The sequence below is a fragment of the Anabrus simplex genome, chromosome 1 (assembly GCF_040414725.1).
Source record: "Anabrus simplex isolate iqAnaSimp1 chromosome 1, ASM4041472v1, whole genome shotgun sequence".
NCBI lineage: Eukaryota > Metazoa > Arthropoda > Insecta > Orthoptera > Tettigoniidae > Anabrus > Anabrus simplex.
Window position 1 is genome coordinate 1,479,879,989 of NC_090265.1, and position 20,360 is coordinate 1,479,900,348.

The 20,360-nt window shown below is 37.2% G+C and overlaps 1 protein-coding gene across 1 annotated transcript in view; it reads left to right on the forward strand.

The window, feature by feature from the left end:
* epsilonCOP (coatomer subunit epsilon) overlaps window positions 1-20,360 on the forward strand; it is a 96,198-nt gene that overhangs the window by 9,034 nt on the left and 66,804 nt on the right. The window contains exon 3 of the mRNA XM_067137973.2: window positions 19,577-19,729. Coding sequence (XP_066994074.2) covers window positions 19,577-19,729 — 153 coding nt within the window. The remainder of the gene's footprint in view (window positions 1-19,576; window positions 19,730-20,360) is intronic.

Sequence of the window (20,360 nt, forward strand, 5' to 3'; positions counted from 1 at the left end):
ATGACATTTAGAAACTATCTGAAAAACAAAACATATAACAACAGAATTATACCTGTAAAAGAAACAACTTAAATTAAAAATAGAATTATATATTTTGTTCTTGAAAGAACATCCTCAGATTCTATCAAATCACACTTGAAAAAATTTAGGAATTTTAAACATTCATGTTGAATTCTGTTTAAATCCTTAAGTACTTGAGGTTGCAGTTTTGTAAACTCTTCACGGTTTACATAGGTGAGAAAAAAATATTAAAATGAAGTGAAACTGTACCTGAAGTGGCATAGAGTAGAGATCCTTCCTTTATGCTTACCAGAGACCCACCAACTCGCCCCTAGAAGTGTTTTTACTTATATAGAAGAATTAAAATGGTGACACTCTAAATCTGAGATTTGCCACTATTTTGTATGTTACTATTGGTGGGCTTAGGTCAGCTGGCATGAATATTTTCTGTTGCCCCGGTAGACCTTACTTCGTGTGTGCTGACAAGGCTGCCACCTTTGTTGAAAAGAAGAAAGTCGCGCATTTTGATGTCGGATGTGATTATGCAATTCTAGACGTTTACTATGTAACAAGTAACGAAGTGCATAGTACCTTATAACCACTCTAACCCCAGCCCACTCTTGTCACAAGCTGGACCTAACTAGTTCAGAGCAGTGACTTTTGTCACTAGCTGGACCTAACCAATTCACACCAGTGGTGTTGTCACGCAGGATACCAGAGATCTGGGGGCCACTTCAAAATCTAACCTAGGGGCTCACGCCCCCAGACTCCCTCTTTGCTTGCCCCCAACCTCATAGCCTTGTCTCAAGCTGGACCTAACCAATCCAGACCGATGGCTTTGTCACTAGCCGGACCTAAACTATCCAGACCAATGGTTTTGTCACTAGCCGGACCTAACCTATCCAGACCAATGGTCTTGTAAAGATTCCCAAGTTGTCAGCCTTATGTTGCTGCTGTGACAGTCCTTTGTCGCCGGTGTGTGACATCAATAGTTGACGCCGTGCTACCCAATAGTCACTACATTCAGCTGCACGCAGAATGACTGTCATTTGTTTACTTCTCATGGCCTTCTCGCTGAAGATGTGAGTATGTGCTCAAGCAGTCAACAATACTGCTGACCTGTTTAGTTAGGAACAAAGAATAGTTACAAAACCATTGGACAGTGACCAAGCAAAGGGGGTTAGGGCCATGAAGCGGCTTTTAGGTCTTTAGCATTCTGTAGGGCAATAGGAGCGCATTGTATGTTGGGCAGTGACGAAAAGCTGAATAATTTTGTAATATAACAATACTAATGGGAGTGGTAAGAATGATAGTAATAAAATCTTTAAGTACAGTTCAGCGTGTCATTGATATAACCAGAGTATGATGTAATGGAATGTTAACTGATTAGGCAGCTGGACTTGCACCAACGACAGAGTATTTCACCTCCTAGCATTCTATGCTAGACTAGAAAGGAGTGAGGAACTGCAAAGTATTTAAGGATTTAAACAGAATTTAAACATAAATGTTTACTCATTTCTAAATATTTTAGAATGTGATTTGATAGAATCTGAGGATGTTTGTTCAAGAACAAAACATGTCATTCTATTTTTAATCAAGTTGTTTCTTTCTCAGGTAGTTTTTAAATTTATTTATTCAGAAGTTGGTTTGACAGACTGAAGAACCCAACAGTTTTAGGTTGACTGAGTCGGAACTGAAAAAAATAAATGGCTTTAACGTAAAATAGCGTAATTTGGTGTGAGGAATATTATATCTTGTAGGTAATAGGTAAAAAATAAATTCAGGTCCTGATTTGATGTGCCTAACCCTTTCATTGTAGAGTACTAGACATGGTAGACTTTTGTATTTAAAAAAATTGCCTATATTCCTGATGGTTTGCAAAGACATTTCATTCACATCCTCAGTTATTGAATAGGTACACCTTTTCTAACTGATCAAGACATCTAGATTTTAGAAAGATTGTCCTTTTTTAACATGGCATAGACTTCCATGTTCACACTTATTTTAATTCTGAAGAAAGAATGTCCTATTTCTTATTCTTTCACCACTTGTGTTCAACATTCACTATAGGTCCTCCTCCTACCCCCCCCCCCCCCCCCCTCCCTCTTCCTCCTCGGTGTATTTATCTGGCTTTTTTTAATCCCATACTTCTCTCAGTAAGGCAATGTCTGTCAGGATGGCTACTGGTACCAGTGAGTATTGATGCAATCCATTCTGATGAAACTGGTAAGCAGAAACAAGCCTGTCTGGGGCTGAGAAGAATTAGGTGTAGAACAGAGACTGATGTGGAGAGAACCCATCTGTGTGAAGACAGCAGTGTATGAAGATGAGGAGTTTGTCTTTGTCCTTTTAATTTCATTCTGTCCACGTCTCTCCTTTCTGTTGCTGTCTTCACCTACATTGACCTGTTGATTGTGTGTTCCCATCCTCTAAAGAAAATTATAGTTTTATCATTTACATAAATTTGTAAATTTTGTACAAATTTTACCATTGTAATTGAGGTTCTTCATTATGACGGTTGTAATGCATTTTGAAATCTTGGAAATTCATAACATTTCAGCCCTCTTATTTCCCAAAGGTCAGTTTTGATTTCAGTTCATATGTGAGCGCTTGGCAACAGTGCAGAAACAGCTGAGTATCGCGAGTTGCATTGAACAGTGTGAATCTGTTTTCCTTTGTATTTTGTGTGCCAAGCGAAAGAAAGAAAAAAAATTACTGAAATGAAGCGCAAAAGGACCGTTTTCCTTATTTTTCCAAGGAGTACAAGGATGCCCTAGTTGAATTCTTACTGGGCTAGTTGGCCGTGCGGTTAGAGGTGCACAGCTGTGAACTTGCATCTGGGAGATAGTGGGTTGGAGCCCCACTGTCAGCAGCCCGGAAGGTGGCTTTCCGTAGTTTCCCATTTCCACACCAGGCAAATGCTGGCGCTGTACCTTAATTAAGGCCATGGTCGCTTCCTTCTCACTCCTAGGCTTCCTATCCCATTATCGGCATAAGACCTATCTGTGTCAGTGCGACATAAAGCCAAATCTAAAGATAAAAAAATAGAAATCGTCTTGGGAAAATATAAAGACATTATAGAGTGTAACATAACAGATGCGATAACATCCGTGTAAAAGCGATATGTATGGAAAATTGTTGCCTCGGACTTCAATTCCAGTAATATAAATCGGTCTAATTGATCGTGGCAAACATTAAAGTTGTGCCTAGAACACCAGGGAAGTGTTGTACATCGAAAAAATCATGCATGATTTTCCTCACGTCAGTTTGTTCGGAAGGATTTTGATAAACTCGTGTTTCAGTGCAGCAATAAGGTTAGATAGGTACACTATGAATGGCTCTGCAGACTGTTGCTGGGTCTACATGCAGCAAATCACCAATGACTTCCTGAAAACTTTCCGTGGCAAAGAATCTCAAAGTTAGTAACAACATGTGCACTGGAGACAAAGGGTTGTTTCTCTTGCTAGGTTTAACTAGAATATCATGCAGCCTGAGTTCTAGCTGTTGTGTATCTTTTCCCAAGCGTTACCTCAGTTTAAACTCCTTATCACTCAATTCTCCCATTGCATTTCCTCTTTCACAGAACACTCGGGGAGCCCGACGAAATTCATCATTTTCATCTTCAGAAGATATATCCAAGAAATCAGAGTAATTAGACATCTGTAAAATACGAACGATATAAGATAATAACGTAAGCAATTTATCGAAGTTATGTTAGGGCCGATTGTATAAACATCGTTCATTACATTACACTGCAGTTAGAAGTGTAATATTGCGCATATACGGACAACAACTATAGCTAGCTATGTATGAGGTTAGACTTCAGTGTACAGTATTTTCTTATGACTTAATCGTAACAGCACAGGTAATATTTTGTTAACCATCAGCTGTTCTTGTATCTCAAATGGAAAACAACTCCTTGATCTGAGATCAAAGAGTTTGATCAGAGAAATTTCTCCAAAGTTCAGTGCGAATTAATCTCAGATTAACGTTTATACAGTACAAATGTCCGAGTTTTGCATGAACTGAGATCAGTTTAGTCTCTGATCTAAGATCAAACGGTTTATACACTCGGCCCTTAGTGTGTAAGATGTATGATACAGGAGAAGTGCCATCTGAATTGACGTTATGTCGTCGTACCTTTTCCCCAGAAAGCCAGTGCTGACAATTGCGAGAACTATCACACATTAGTTTAGTATCTTATGCTTGCAAAATTTTGACATGTATTGACAGAAGAATATAAAGACACGTTGAAGAGGAGTTGGGTGAAGATCAGTTTGGATGCAGAAGGAATGTAAGAACACATGAATCAAATTAAGAAAGACAAGCTCACGTACATGGCATTCGCAGATCTAGAAAAAACATTCAAATCAAAGAGGAATTTGGAAAGGAAATCACAATCCAAGGAAAGGAAATCAAAACTCTGATATTTGCCAATGATATTATTTTATCTCAGTCTGCAGATCATCTGGAGAAATTGCTAAATGGTTTGGACACAGTTTTGGAAGAAATACAAGATGAAAATAAATAAATCCAAAACAAAAGTAATGAAGTGCAGTCAAATGAAGTCAGGTGATACAGGAAAGATTTGGAAATGAAGTGCTAAAGGAAGAAGATGAATATTGTTACTTGGGTAGTAGAATAACTAATGATGGCAAAAGTAAGTGAACATAAAATGCAGACTAGCATAAGCAAGGAATGCCTTTCAGAAGAAAAGAAATTTGCTGACTTTGAACGTTGATATAGGAATTAGAAAGACATTTTTGAAGACTTTCGTCTGGAGCGTTGCGTTGTTTGGAAGTGAAACATGGTCGATAATTAGCTTAGAAAGTAAGAGAATAGAAGCTTTTAAAATGTGGTGTTACAGAAGAATGCTGAAGGTGAGATGGGTAGATCAAATCACGAATGAAGAGATACTGAATTGGTGAGAGGAAGACGATTTGGCACAATTTGACCAGAAGAAGAGATAGAATGATAGGACAAATCTTAAGACACCCAGGACTTGTTCAGTTGGTTTTTGAGGGAAGTAAAGGTGGTAAAAATGGCAGGGATAGACCAGGGTATGAATATGATTAACAGATTAGAGTGGATGTAGGATGTAATAGTTATGTATAATGAAAAGGTTAGGACAGGATAGAGAGGCACGGTGAGCTGTATCAAACCAGTCTATGGACTGATGACCCGAACAACACTGTAAGGGCCATTTTGATGATATTGTAATTGAATTTTAAATCGAGATCAGTATCTGTAGATTTAATTGTACACTAAAGAAAGTTTTTTGCGTATAATTCTTGAAATGATATACTCTAGGCTTTCTCTGCTGATTGGCATCTAATTATAATAGAAGCATGTTGTCTTCCAGGATATTATGCTGGGGTCATATCTAGGTGACAGCCTTGCCGTCAGATGTAATTGACTGCTTCTTACATAGATGGTTGTATCAGTCTGTGTGTGTATGTTTTCTATAGACTGAGTGAGATAAATGGTGGTCATTTCTCTTTACCAAAATATCAAAGATAGGTAACTCGCTATTTTCATCTATGTCTCTCGTAAATTGAAGATTGTAACAAATTCTTTTGACATATTGGAAATCGATGTTAAGTTCTTCATGTCGTGATATGGCAAATATGTAATGAATGAAATGTAGCCTCTTGGTAGACCTGAATTCAGCTGTCTCTGGTGCAGACTGTTTACATTTCTCTCTCTAGGAAGTTAAGCTGAGGCAACTGTCTGTTGCAGACTCTGCTCATAGCAAGTGTCATTCCAAAGGAAGTACATTGTTCATAGTCAGTGGTTGAAGAAAGCTTTGATGTCAGGAGAAAATAATGGCAAAATAGGGACTAGCATCACTTAGCGGCACTCTAGTTTAACAACAGCATCACATGAAAGCTAACTATAATGTCCATGTCGTTTATCTAAATCTCATGAAGTAATTACTAGGGCCCGGATTCATATGCACTAAAAACTCCAAAAATATGCATGCTCATATGTACTAAAAATGTTGAAAATATGCACAAAAATATGCACTAAAAATAAAGCAAAATACAATTACCAAACGCATTATTTAATTTTAACTTTGTGTTAAATTGACAAACATGTTTCATTCTTTGAATAATGATGCATGGCAGTAGCTTTTCAGTTTTTCAGTGTTCTTAGAGGTCAATGACTTTCTGTTGTCGGACATAATTAATTCATGTGCTGAAAATGAGCGTTCTACGTCGACAGGCGTAACTGGGCAATACTTGTACACCGGCATTGATTGCTAGGAACATTCTTCTGGCAGTGACTGCCTGTTTCCTCTTATGTCGTTGCTTTTGGATTGAATCATCTTAACTCCTGGGTTTGAGTCCAATACCGCACTGAGTTTCCTTTTAACTTTTCTCCAGTGTCCCCATGGACACCATTGAAAGAACTGATGGTGTTTTGAATTAACTGAAGGGATCCGTGTAGGAGTGCACCACGAGTTTCTAGGCCGTTAATTGCCTTCGAAATTAACGAAAAATGCACATGGATGAAACTGATACCTTTATACAGTTTTAGATTCAAATGCGCACTTTGCTTCATGAATACACGCAGTATGACTATCATCAAGACTTTAAACTACATCTTTCACTTGTTTAAAGTTCTCCTGGTAGAACGATACTGCGGATAAACAAGTTCCCCTTTTTGTGAGAACAGGTCCCTGCAGAAGAGGATCTTGAGACAGATGAGTGTTGTTCAACTGTACACAATACGGTGCTCTTAGGAAAAGTTGTTTCCCACTTGAAATTTTTTTGTTGACAGATGGAAGGAGGGTAGTATTTCTTCTGCAGTACAATGCAATCCATGCACCAAACATGTAACATGGATGAGATTTGGAAAAAAGAATATTCAAAGAGACTGACCACCATTCAATGTATACGAAGCTGTATCTGTGACTAAGAGGCGCACTTTGTAACAATCGCTCTTCGATTCACTAGGCCACAGAAGTCGCAGGGAATCGTTAACAAATCTTGCAACTGTAGCGTGGTTGGTTTTTGCTAACACTTTGCACGACTTTTTCACATCGGTTAAAAGTAGCTGTTGCGTATTGTTACACTGTTCTTTTAATCTGAGATGTGAAGTTGTTTTCGAATGCTGTTCACTTTGAAATTTTTTATTGCATTGTACACTCTTGTCGCACACTTGACAGTACACTACATCACCGTCTTTTGTTTGGTCACTGTTGCCTGATATCGGCTGTTTATTTAAAAGGGACTAAGATTTCTTATCTTTAGGCATTTTTAAAGTCTACTCGTAATCTGGTGAAACATTCCAATAGACAAACAGCAAGTTAACAGATGAATGCACTCGTTTAAACAAACCTTTTGAGGCTACTGTAAGGAGAAAGGAATGTCAGAAAGAAGTAGCTGTTGTGGAATGGGTCTTTATCCATCTACCTGCTTATATTATGACACTGAAAGCCCTTTCTCTGATCAGGGAAGGCTTCTCGTGTTCCCAAGGGATGTACGACATATAGAGTTCATTAGATATTTCATTTCGTTCAGAAATCTTAGATAATCGATCATACATAAGAAAAATATGTCTGTATATGCACTAACATTCAAAATATGCATTTGCATATGCGCATATGCATTTTTAAAATATCCGGGCCCTAGTAATTACACAAAGTGTTAAGAATTCTAGGTGTAAGTATTGCCTTACCCTATGTGATGGCTATGAGCAACAACCTCTTCCCTAAGCAGATTGAACATCTTTTTGCAACCCTTCAAGTGAACAGCTACAGTACTGTCTTCATGGTGCCTAAAAGATTACCCTAATCTATAGGAAAATGGAGCCTGTATACCTTTTATCCTATCCACTTCCAGATGGATTAGTAAAGTCCTCAAGTGCCACGGAGTCAATACCATCTGTACTACCCCTACAAAAATAGCTCGGCAGTTGCATTCAACCAAGAACTCAGAACTTCCTCTGTAGCTTTGGGATATCTAGCTATGCATATCTTCATTCTCTTAGAAGACCACTTGCACGTAGAGTCTGGCTGCCAGTACTTGTGAACAGGCAGCTGCTTATTCTAGGTATAATTTCTATAGAAGTCCAGACTGTACAGTGTTTCCATTGATGCTTTTACGGTCTGTACTTATGGACATGATATAGGCTTTTGGGCTTATGCTGTGTCAAGAAAATAAGGTGAAATTCTTTACGTTTGCAGAGAACTTTGCTCTGGATCTTCAGAAGAAGTGTTTGTTTGTACTTCAATCTTCATAAAAGGAAGTCAGTTCCTTCTGTCCACCATACTGTCTAGGGAAGGCCTGCTGTGTAGCAGATAAGCATAGACACTCATAAAAATGCAACAATGTTCTATTAGTTTGAGGGAAACGCTTTTCTAACATTTTATATATAGAGAGGAACGAGGTAAGAACACATAATAAGACGAGCAAAATGGTAGGTCATTGCTGGAAGAGGGAGCAAAAACATAGGATACAAGGACAAACATGAAAACACAAAAGGACAAAGGTATTTCTACATATTCATACATTGCCGTCTTCAGAGAGATCGGCTTTCTTCTCATCAATCCCGGTTCTTCTACATCCATTTCTTCTCAGCCCATGAGAAGCTTATTTCTGCTTCCCAGCTTTGTCAGGAGGGTGACCACCATTAACCTGCCAGTGGTCGCTAGGACGAAAGTAACGCAAGTAGTCGTGCGTTGAGCAAAATGACGTGTTTACATAATAAATACTAACCGATTTCAAGCGTAAATGTATTAACACATTAAATGAACATAAGAATAAATCTGAAATGGTTATAAAGAACATTAAAAATTACAAATAAGGTTTTTATACCTATGGTAAGTTGTGACATGTTCTCGTTATTTACTTGTTAACTTAAAACTATCAGAGAGTAATAGGTTAGCTAGAGTCATCACTTAGTATGCTTCTCTTACAACTTCCATTATCATTTTCCTCTGCCGGTCCTGCGCATCGTACACACGTGAAACTTTTATGTTCGTTGTGGATTGGCAGCCGGCACTTGGAACAAGTTTTTTATGTCTGCCGAGTTTTCCTTCTTGAGCACACACTGCATATTCCTTCCGTGGGAAGTGGCATACTTTCCTCCTCAGTTATGCCAGCAACACACTTGATCTGCCGAACAAGTGTTAGTGACAAATTCGGAATAGAAGCCCTTGTAACTAGATGGGGTTTCAAAAGTTCCATTGCTAAGTTCTTTAGATAGGCATGACGATCCAGTAGAGTTCTTGCATTCAGTTTGAAAATGATGTAGCTGTTTATGGATCCTACATTCATTCGTGTAAAAGATACTGTTAGTGGGCATCTGTTACGATTCGTGTCACTGAATATGTAGCCTTCATGTCATCTACTACATCAACACCCCTTTTTGTCAAGTCATCAAATGTTACAGCTTCAGGTTTGTTGGCATCGCCTGATTCTTCGTCGATAGTGTTGGTTACAAGTAACTAATCTCATTTTGTTCGGTATTGAAGATACAATTATACAAATACAATATTTGTATTGAAAAGGTGGATACAATAATTTAAATCTTGAAAGTGTTTTACTGATAGTGTCGGTGTTGTGCATAGTAGAAAGAAGGACGTTTCTCTTTGGTTTTGGCATTTAAGATCTCAGAAGGCATTTTTTGCCATAGGCAAACATACTGCTGGAAGGGGGTCTCTCTTTCACATCTAACAACTCAGGGGGGATCTGAGGCTTATTTTTACTTAGAGATCCTACAATAGATAGTTAGACTCTGGTTCTTCAGAAGGTCTTCTGCCAGGTCATCTGATGTAAAATTGTCATATTGCGACCAGTGTTGACAATTGGTATTACGGGTCGTTTCACCACGCTGCTTGGTTTGTTGTCGATTTGGAAAGGTCCTTTGGGTTGTTTACCTGCGTAGATCTCCATGTTACTAGTATAAAATGCTGGAATCCACTAATGCGTAGATTTTTATGCCATACTTGGCAGGTTTCTTGGCTTATGCTGCCTAAATTTGCAACAACATCGAAAAGGTTTCAGCATTTCGTCGATCGTTGTGTATTCCCCTATCTGGTAATGTCTTTTGCATTTACCCACAAATCTTCAAAAAGGCATCTTATTTGGGCCAAATTGTCAGTATTCTCTGTTCACGTGTATCTAAATCGTCAAATCTAAGAGCTGTAAGGAGTAAATAGAACCCTCTGATTGTCATTGCTGCCCGGAAAAAATCTGGGACTGTTCCATCATCGCATAACTCTTGCTCATGCTGAGACCTTTTCAATCCTGACATATAGAGCCATCCTAGAAGAGCACGTAATTCTTCTACAGTTGTATCCGTACAATCACTTGGATGCGAATAACTGGTCCTCATTTTCTTCATACATTTATTTGTGCATGTAACGAGTTCATTTATAACTGTCTGGAAAAAACAATTCCCAGCTTTCTAAAATAGTTTGTGCATCTTTTGCAATGTCCTTTTCACAAGGAGGATGAGTCACTGTATTTGCAGCACAAGTACGTGAGCATGGATTTCTTCTTGGTGGGTGTCTGCTCCACTTTGTCATCTTATCTTTCCTTATATAAACTTTGTCACTAAACATGACATTCTCATTTACCTCCAACATAGGTTGTTCACCAGCTACAGTTTGCTCTCCAGATAGGTTCCATCAGCATATTCTTCTGCCTTGGACTGTTCAGTATCCGTATTATGTTCACTTTGTTCACTTTTACAATCCGAGTCACTGTTTTTGCCCTCGAGTTGATCACTAGGAATTCCATCTAACCAAGCTAAAATGTCATGACTTGAAGCTGTCGTCACGCAGTAATTACACAACACATTAATAATTTGCAGAGAACTGTTTCAACTATGAAACAACATACAACAATAGCGAAACTATAACACACACATAAATTAGTGCCAACGTGACTGTTCGTGCGTGAAGCAAAATGCTTATTGTTGACGGTTGCTGATAATTCCTCCCTCCCTGTCCCTTGTCAAGGTCACAGACATGCGTTTCAATGCATTCATCCTTCTTTCAGAACTGCTGTGCAAAGGTACATCAGGATTCAAGTTCGAAACTACATGCTGTATAACAGAGCAGATGATTTTCAATGACCATGACCCTTTTCTCATATAGTGACCACTGGCAGTTTAATAGGCCGTGTTGACAGATCTTCAGTCTTGATGTCTGAAAATTAATATTAAATGAAAGCCAGATAAGTGGAGGAAAAGCGGAGAAAAATAAGAAAAATATAAATACAGGACAAACACAAAAGGAGAATAGGATCCCAACGGGAACAAACAAGCTTCAAATCAGGTGAATTGTTGAGAAATCTGCGAGATGAGGTAGTTGTTATTTAAAGATAGGAACTTCATTAATGTTTCCGTATTGAACTGAGATCAACGATAAGATATCTATTAGGTTCAACCTTTTCAATACTAATTAGGTACGTGTTTATGTTACAAATACCTTTTATTCAACATGAGGACTGGTTTTGACATGTATAATGTCATCATCAGCCATAAAATTACAAATGTATAAGCAAAGACATAATCTGTAACTGACCATTCGCACCATGTGTCATAACAGAAGAGTAAAGGCTTAATAATTAAATCTGGCGCAGTGACACATGAAGTAAACATAAAGCCTCTTAATATTCAAAGAATAAAAGAAGGTTCTTCAATATGTAACTTTGTGCATCTGTTCAATAGAAGGCTCCGATAGGCTTCCAAAGTAAAGTCATTTAAAACACTCACACGTGCTATGCGTCAACCAGAGCGTCGAGAACTTATTTGAGTTACTTGTAATTTATACCTGATAAAATTTTAATACTTATGAATATGAAATCAGTCAATGGTAAAAGACGTTAGTCATGTGAGAAGGAGATATAAAATGTGGTAGGTCTGGAGGGGAGGAAGATAGGGAAAGAAAAATATCTTGTTAGGGGATTAGTAGGTTTTAAGGTGGGTCTTGTGAACAATGTGGTGGGGGTTTGTAACGTGATAGGGTACGGTGTATCGCAGTAAATATTGTCCTCCTATTCGGAAGATTAAAATACTTAAATGCGTTAATTAAAAAATCAAATAGAATATTAATTTTTTCTGAGATTTCGTTCAGATTCAAATTGGAGTTGAAGAACTGGTCTAAGTGAATGAAGCAATTTTCTGCGACGTCAAGAATAGGGCCTTTGTCCATATTCATGAGCACCTCTATATCTTGTTGTATGTTACTGAAGCTATACTTTGAATCTTGAATGTGCTGGCCAACTGCCGAGTATCTATTATATTTTGTAGCATTAACATGTTCCATGTATCTGATTTTGAAGTTCCTCCCCGTTTGACCAATGTAAGAGGATTGACAGTTTTGACATTGGAATATGTAGACACCTGATTTTTGATAAATGTTAGTCTTCTTAATTGAGCTGGTATTATATAAGATATCCATAACTATTGTTAGTTCGATATGCAATTTTGGAGTTGTGTTTCTTCAGAATATTTGTAACTACGTAAATATCTTCGTTGAATGTGAAGGTTGAATAATAATCAGGTTTAGTTTGAAAATTTAGGCAAAATTTTCGTTTGTTGATAATGCGCTCTATAAATGTATTGTCGTAACCATTATATTTGGCTATGAAGCGGATTGTATTCAATTCTTTATTGAGATTTACTGTATTAAGTGGTATATTGAATGCCCTGTCTATCATACTGTTGTAGGTAGCATACTTGTGTGCTTTGGGATGAAAATAATTTTTCTTGATAGTAGTGGCTGTCTGTTTTGGTTTTCTATAAATTTTGTATTCTATTGATGAAGGAAGTCTGTTTAATGTGAGATCCAGAAAATTTATGCTTCTGTTTGTCTCAGATTCCAGAGTGAACTTTATCTGCGGATCAGTTGTTTAAATTGCCAAGAGTGGTGGCTGCATCAGTAATTCCTTCGTCAAGGAAAACAAGTGTATCATCCACAAATCTGGTCCAAACTTTTATGTTTGCGAAGTCACTGCTGTTGTTAATTGCTGTATGCTCTAAATGGTCAATATATATCTCTGCTAAAATTCCTGAAGCCGGTGATCCCATAGCTAAGCCATCTTCTTGGTATATGCAATTATTGAAACTGAAGAAATTATTCTTAACCACTTATTTCAAGATTTCCATGAAATCCTGGACCTCCAGTTTACTGAGGTTGCTATATTTATTTAGATTGTTTTGGATTATAGGAAAGAGGTATTGATGCCTGGATACATATTTGTTATGTCGAAAGAATGCATCGAGTAGAAAGGCTGCATTTCAAAGTCATAAAGTTTTTTAACTAAATGGTTTTTTTCACTGATTTATTTGATAGAAAATAATAGTTCTTTTTCAGAAATTTCTGGATGAATTGTGTTAGCTTATAAAATGGACTTGGCCTATAATTTATGATGGGGCGTATGGGGACGCCTGTTTTATGGATTTTGGGTAAAGCTTTCGCTATTGGAAGTCCCGGGTTCATGATTATTAGTTTCGTCTTCTCCTGTTCTGTGAATAAAAATGACGTATTTTTTAGGGTTGCTTTCAGGAGATGTTGCAATTTTTGGGTCGAATCTCTTTTATCACTGAAAAAGAGCTATTCTCGAAAAATGTCTCCGTTTTTTCAATGTAATCAGTTTTATCCATTATTACTGTCGTATTCCCTTTATCTGCTCTAGTGACAATAAGATTCATATTTTTAATTTTCTTTTTGAGGTTAATTATGTGTTCCCTTTCTACAGAATAATCTTGGTTTCCAATGTTAAGTGGTGGTTTTCTTTTTGACGCATGGATTTTATTGTTTTCTTCTAATATCAAGTCTGATCTCATCCTGTATTTCCAGGAGCATTTTATTAACAGCTGCTTCTGATTCGATAATCAATTTGGTAGTGGCATTGTTTATGATAGTGTTCGGCCAATTATGTTTCGGACCTTTTTCTAGAATCTTGTTGTCTTGTTCTGTTAGTACTGTTTTCGATAAATTTATAATGGGAGGATGAAATTCTACAATCAAGTTGTTTAAATGGTTATGAATTTTTGTTTCTCTTTTTGTACTCCGGTTTTTCGTCGCATTGGCCTTAAGTGTGTGAGCTTCCTGTCTAATACGAGTTGTTTCTGAGCTAACTCTTCAGACATTTTACTATCGATCTCGTCAAGGAAAATGTTCCATTGAGCTTTAGAAAGGAGGCATGCTGCTTCAAGGTGTGCTGCGTGTAGTTGGTTATTCAGAAAAGATTTCTTCTTATATAAGAATTTAATTTAGTTTTTAATCCATATCTTATTAATAGACCTGGGATTTTAGGCTCTAAAAAATTAGCTTTAGGCACCTGAAATAGGCTTTTAAAACAAGTAAAATGGCATTTAAAAGAGAAAATAGGCACTTAAAATATGTTTTAAAAATGTGTGGATGGGCAGGAAATAGACTTTAAAATATTACAATATACACTTAAACTGTAACGTGATACTTTCTTTACTTTAACAAATGTGGTATCCCTATTCTTAACCGAAATAACTGTAAAATTAAGACAGAATAAAAAAGACATTTATCAAAAACAATATAAAAATTTGTGTGTCAAAAAAGTTATGGATTATATATCATTATCAGTACTGATCTAAAACCTTAATACTAAAATCACTGTACACAGTTACAGCATTGTAGGCATCCAATAACGGTGTAAACGCGAATGGAGGTATGTGATTATTATTTGTGAGGAACATTCCTACAGTACTTTCATTCGTAGTTTGCTTTACAGTACATAACAATAATCAATTTTCCACACTCAGGCTGTGTCTTTTGTCTGTTAAAATCATTTTGAAATCAGAAAAGAGCGCTCCACACTCACAGATGTTAGAGGGGCATAGGAAAATTTACCCACAGTTTTCAATTCAATTTCACTTGGTAAGTCTTCGTTTTCCCCATCCATTACCTGATGTACCCTTTTCAGCACTGAATAACCTGGGTTCTTCTGCAGTACACTAGACCACTTCTGTCTTATTTTATCCCCTACCTTGCCCCTAGCACTTTGTATGTTATTCTCAGCTTTCTCAATTACAGAAAATTGCTGTTTGAGACTGTTTCCTTTTTCCTCCATTTTTGTAATGGTGACTGGAGGAAATGAAAAATTTGCCTCAATATAGGCAATGTCTCTCTGAACACTGGAACAATCATTTAACAGCTCTTTGACAGACGACAAACGTGCATAGTTGTCCGTTAAAGGCAAATTGTCTATCACTGTCATGATTTCCTCGAGATGTTCTGCATAATACAGGGCAGCTTCCATCCAGGAACCCCAACGGCTGTGGAGGAAGGGGAATAGAGGGGAGTTTCTCTTGAAAGATGGCTATTCTTGATGGAGCCTTACAGAACACTTTCTTTATTGTTGAAATGAGAGTATTTACTGCAGGAAACTCGGCCCTAACTGTTTCTGCGACTCTATGCAAGGCATGGGCCATGCAAGTAACATGAATTAAAGAAGGATAGAAAGTTTTGAGGAGAGGTGCAGTGGCAGTCATGTAGGAAGCAGCATCGGAGACAAGGAGAAGGACTTTAGAATCATCAACACTCCCAGGATACAACAATTGCAACCCCCTGTTGATGAAGTATGTAATGCTTTGACTATTGACTTTCTCAAGCTGTTTAGAGCAAAGAAGGTGAGCGGTAGATGCCTGATTGGGTTCCAGTTTTCCTACTATAAGGTTAGCAATGTACCTGGGCACAGAGTCGGTGGTTTCGTCCACACACAACCATATGCAATACTCCCCAATATACTCCCTGACTTACAAAATGACCTCATTGTAACAAATATCTAAGTAGTTTTTCTTTAATGTAGATGCTGATGCGATGTGCTGCTTGGTGTATTTCTGTAAAAAATCTCTGAAAACCAGATTATGCACAGCATTCCAGGGGATATTTGCTGCAACTAGGGCTCTACACACATCAGTATAGAAACCATTATGGGTTGTAGGAGATATAGTTTGTGTGAGCAGAGTCTGTCTAATGTTACTTTTCATGTCTGCTTTTGCTTTGTGACTGGCAGTATCTGCATGCTGCTTAAGGTGGCATTTTTTCTCACGTGAAATCTAAAACACAATAAAGTGATGCCAATTAGAGACCAAGATGAGGATAGAAAAGGTGAGCTATTGAATAAAATTTGTAATTTTGAACTATTTAAATTAAGCCATTATTACTCTAAAGTTAATTAAGGACAAGAACACTACAGTCCCCGAAGGACGTTGGCTTTCAATTACGGTTGCTGCCCAGCTCATGGCCTGCAGATATTGGGTGACGTGTGGTCAGCACGATACATCCCTCAGCCGTATTGCCTTGCCTTCGTGACCCCTGCCCACTGTAGCTTCTCAAATGTCCTCACAATGCTGGGTCAACACCGTTCCAGACCACATCGATTTCTAAATTACTGCCGGTACTGGAAATCGAACCCAGATCGCCTGGACTAGGTCTCTACAATTAATTAGAGGAGCCAATATCAAAACCTTAGTTTTAGATTAATATGAAATTTAAGATATATGCACATACTTGTTTATTGCAGTACTGGCAGAAAATAATCTTGCCATCAAAAGTCTCCCTAGAAATTGTACAAGCCATTGTAATCTTAGATGATTTCGTTTTAGGCATGATGAACTATATTCACTTAAACATATGTTCTTTCACTGGCGACTTGACACAGTATGTCCCTTCTTACTACCTGCTCCTTGTTCTTCCTAGATAATCCTCTCCCTCCACCCTTCACTCAGCATGCCTTTGGTGACAGTTGTCTGGGAAGAGCACATTTCTGTGAAAAACCCACCCTCTGCTGTTCTGCTTGTTCCAGGGATATCCATTGTGTGGTTGTAAAAATTACAGAAGTTGAATTTTAAATGTAGAAAATAGGCATTTTTAGGCACTAAAATAGTAAAATAGGATCTAAAGGTCCAAATAGGCATTTTAGGGCACTATAAAACTCTATTAATGTAAGGGATTTATCATGAAACGTCAACATATTTAAAAAAAAAAGTCATGTTATTTCGTAAGGAACAAGATAGACATTTGCCTTAAAATCCCAGGTCTACTTATTAACTTTATTCTGTGTACTCCTTGATGAAGGAATTACTGATGCAGCCACCACTCTTAGCAATTTAAACAATATTGATCTGCAGATAAAGTTCACTCTGGAATCTGAGACAAACAGAAGCATAAATTTTCTGGATCTCACATTAAACAGGCTTCTTTTATCAATAGAATATGAAATTTATAGAAAACTAACACATACAGCCACTACTGTCAAGAAAAATTATTTTCATCCCAAAGCACACAAGTATGCTACCTACAACAGTATAGTAGACAGGGCATTCAATATACCACTTAATACAGTAAATCTCAATAAAGATTTGAATACAATCTGCTTCATAGCCAAATATGGTTACGACAATGCATTTATAGAGCGCATTATCAACAAACGAAAATTTCGCCTAAATTCAACTCTAACTAGAGAGAAAATTAAACCTGATTATATTCAACCTTCACATTCAACGAAGATATTTACGTAGTTACAAATATTCTGAAGAAACACAACTCCAAAATTAACAAAACTAACAATAGAAATATGGATATCTTATATAATACCAGCTCAATTAACAAGACTAACATTTATCAAAAAATAGGTGTCTACAGATTCCAATGTCAAAACTGTCAATCCTCTTACATTGGTCAAACAGGGAGGAACTTCAAAATCAGATACATGGAACATGTTAATGCTACAAAATATAATAGATACTTGGCAGTTGGCCAGCACATTCAAGATTCAAAGCATAGCTTCAGTAACATACAACAAGATATAGAGGTGCTCATGAATATGGACAAAGGCCCTATTCTTGACGTCGCAGAAAATTGCTTCATTCACTTAGACCAGTTCTTCAACTCCAATTTGAATCTGAACGAAATCTCAGAAAAACTAACATTCTATTTGATTTTTTAATTAAAGTATTTAAGTATTTTAATCTTCTGAATAGGAGGTCAATATTTACTGCGATACACCGTACCCTATCACGTTACAAACCCCCACCACATTGTTCACAAGACCCACCTTAAACCTACTAATCCCCTAACAAGAATTTTCCCCCATCTTCCTCCCCTCCAGACCTACCACATTTTATATCTCCTTCTCACAAGACTAACGTCTTTTACCATTGACTGATTTCATATTCATAAGTATTAAAATTTTATCAGGTATAAATTACAAGTGACTCAAATAAGTTCTCGATGCTCTGGTTGACGCATAGCACTTGTGTTTTAAATGACTCTTTACTTTGGAAGCCTATCGGAGCCTTCTATTGAACAGATGCACAAAGTCTACATATTGAAGATCCTTCTTTTATTCTTTGAATATTAAGAGACTTTATGTTTACTTCAATGTGTCACTGCACCAGATTTAATTATTAAGCCTTTACTCTTCTGTTATGACACATGGTGTGAATGGTCAGTTACAGATTATGTCTTTGCTTAAATATTTGTGATTTTATGGCTGATGATGACATTATATATGTTGAAACCGGTCCCCGTGTTTAATAAAAGGTATTTGTAACATAAACACGTACCTAATTAGTATTGAAAAGGTTGAACCTAATAGATATCTTGTCAATGAGGTAGTCGTCTCAATAATCAAATACTCGGTCTCGATTCTTTGAAATCAATTATATGGAGCTCACTGCATTTAACATGGTTAATTATAACCTATATATTTTTTGGAATAAATCATTTATATGTTCAAAAATTAATCATCTTTCATCTTATTATTACTGTGTATTATTCTGTGTCATTTGGCATACCTAGAATGTCCTGGGTCAGATTAAATAAATAAAAAATATTTAAAAAATATGGAGAAATAGGGACAAGAAAGGAACACTTAATAGGATGGACAAAATGGCAGGCAGATCAGTGTGGGAAGAGGGAGCAACAGAAATAGGAGACAAGGACAAACATGTAAAAATGAAAGGACAAGGACATCTCCAAATCTTCAAACACTGCTGTCTTTCCTCATGAATCCCAGTTCTACTACATCCATCTCTTCCCTTGACAGGCTTGTTTCTGCTTCTCAGCTACATCAGAACGGTGGACATCAAGACTGAAGATCTGTCAAGCCCCACCATGAATGTTGATGCCTGCCTTCCTGATGAAGCTGGGAAGCAAAAGTAAGCTTGTTGTGGGCTGAGAAGAGATGAATGTAGAAGAACTGGGATTGATGTGGAGAGAGCCGATCTATTTGAAGATGGCCGAGTGTGAAGATTTGGAGATGTCTTTGTCCTTCTGTTTTCACGTTTGTCCTTGTCTGCTCTTTCTGTTGTTCCCTCTTCCCACACTGACCTGCCGGGCGTTTTGTTCGTACTATTATGTGTTCCTTTCTTATTCCTATCTCTCTATATGGCTTGATTTGACACTTGTTTATTCCTTTCCAACACTTTCCTAAAACTTGTGTAGCATGACATTTCTTGAATACCATTTACCTTTTCATTACATTCTTACTAGTTAATGTCTGTCAGTAGATAGTGAGTTCTTAATCAGATCACCTTTTGAATTAATTTATATGTGTACTACTTCCTTTTTCAGGGAAGCTATTGTGTCAAAACTTGAACAGCAATGTTCAGGAAGTGTAGATGTAAGCAACTTGAACTTTCTCATCACAGCAGCAACAATATTCTATCATGAGCAGAATTATGATGCTGTACTACGAATTCTAAATCAGGGGGATCATCTTGAGTGGTAAGCTTAAATTGTTTACATAATGTTTGTTAAGAAACAGAGATCTTCATAATTTGTCTGATGTGCCAAATATTTATAAAAATGTTCTATTGTTCTACCAAATTTGAGGAATTGTATTTCTCTAACTGTGGCAATTGTGCCAGGTATGGCACAGTATTTGCATCGTCAGTTAGGTATACATAAGATGTACAATATTATAGGTTAGGATCCACCTTTCAATAATCCGTAATAAGATGGTAAAAAGTAGTTACAACCTGTTTAATGGGACCGGTTTCAACACATTTTAAGTGTCATCATCAGCCAATTTGCGAAGATCTTAAAACAACTAGCACATTGAATACAGGCAAAAAATTAACATTGTATCATAACGTAGCAATTCAGTAAATGTTCAAAACACAATAATCACAGTCAAGAGAGTAAACAGAACATCACTATCTTGCGCCGAAAACAAATATAGCTGAAGTTCATAAGCAGGTCAAATATTCGCTTATGTAAAGTCGTTGCTAGGCAGGTCTTGTAGGCATTTGTTTCTCCGGCCGAAGAGCAAAAGGTGACGTGAATGAAGTCCTAGGAAAACAGTGTAGGATTTAATTTCGTCAAATTTCAAAGTGGATATATAGGTTTTATAAAA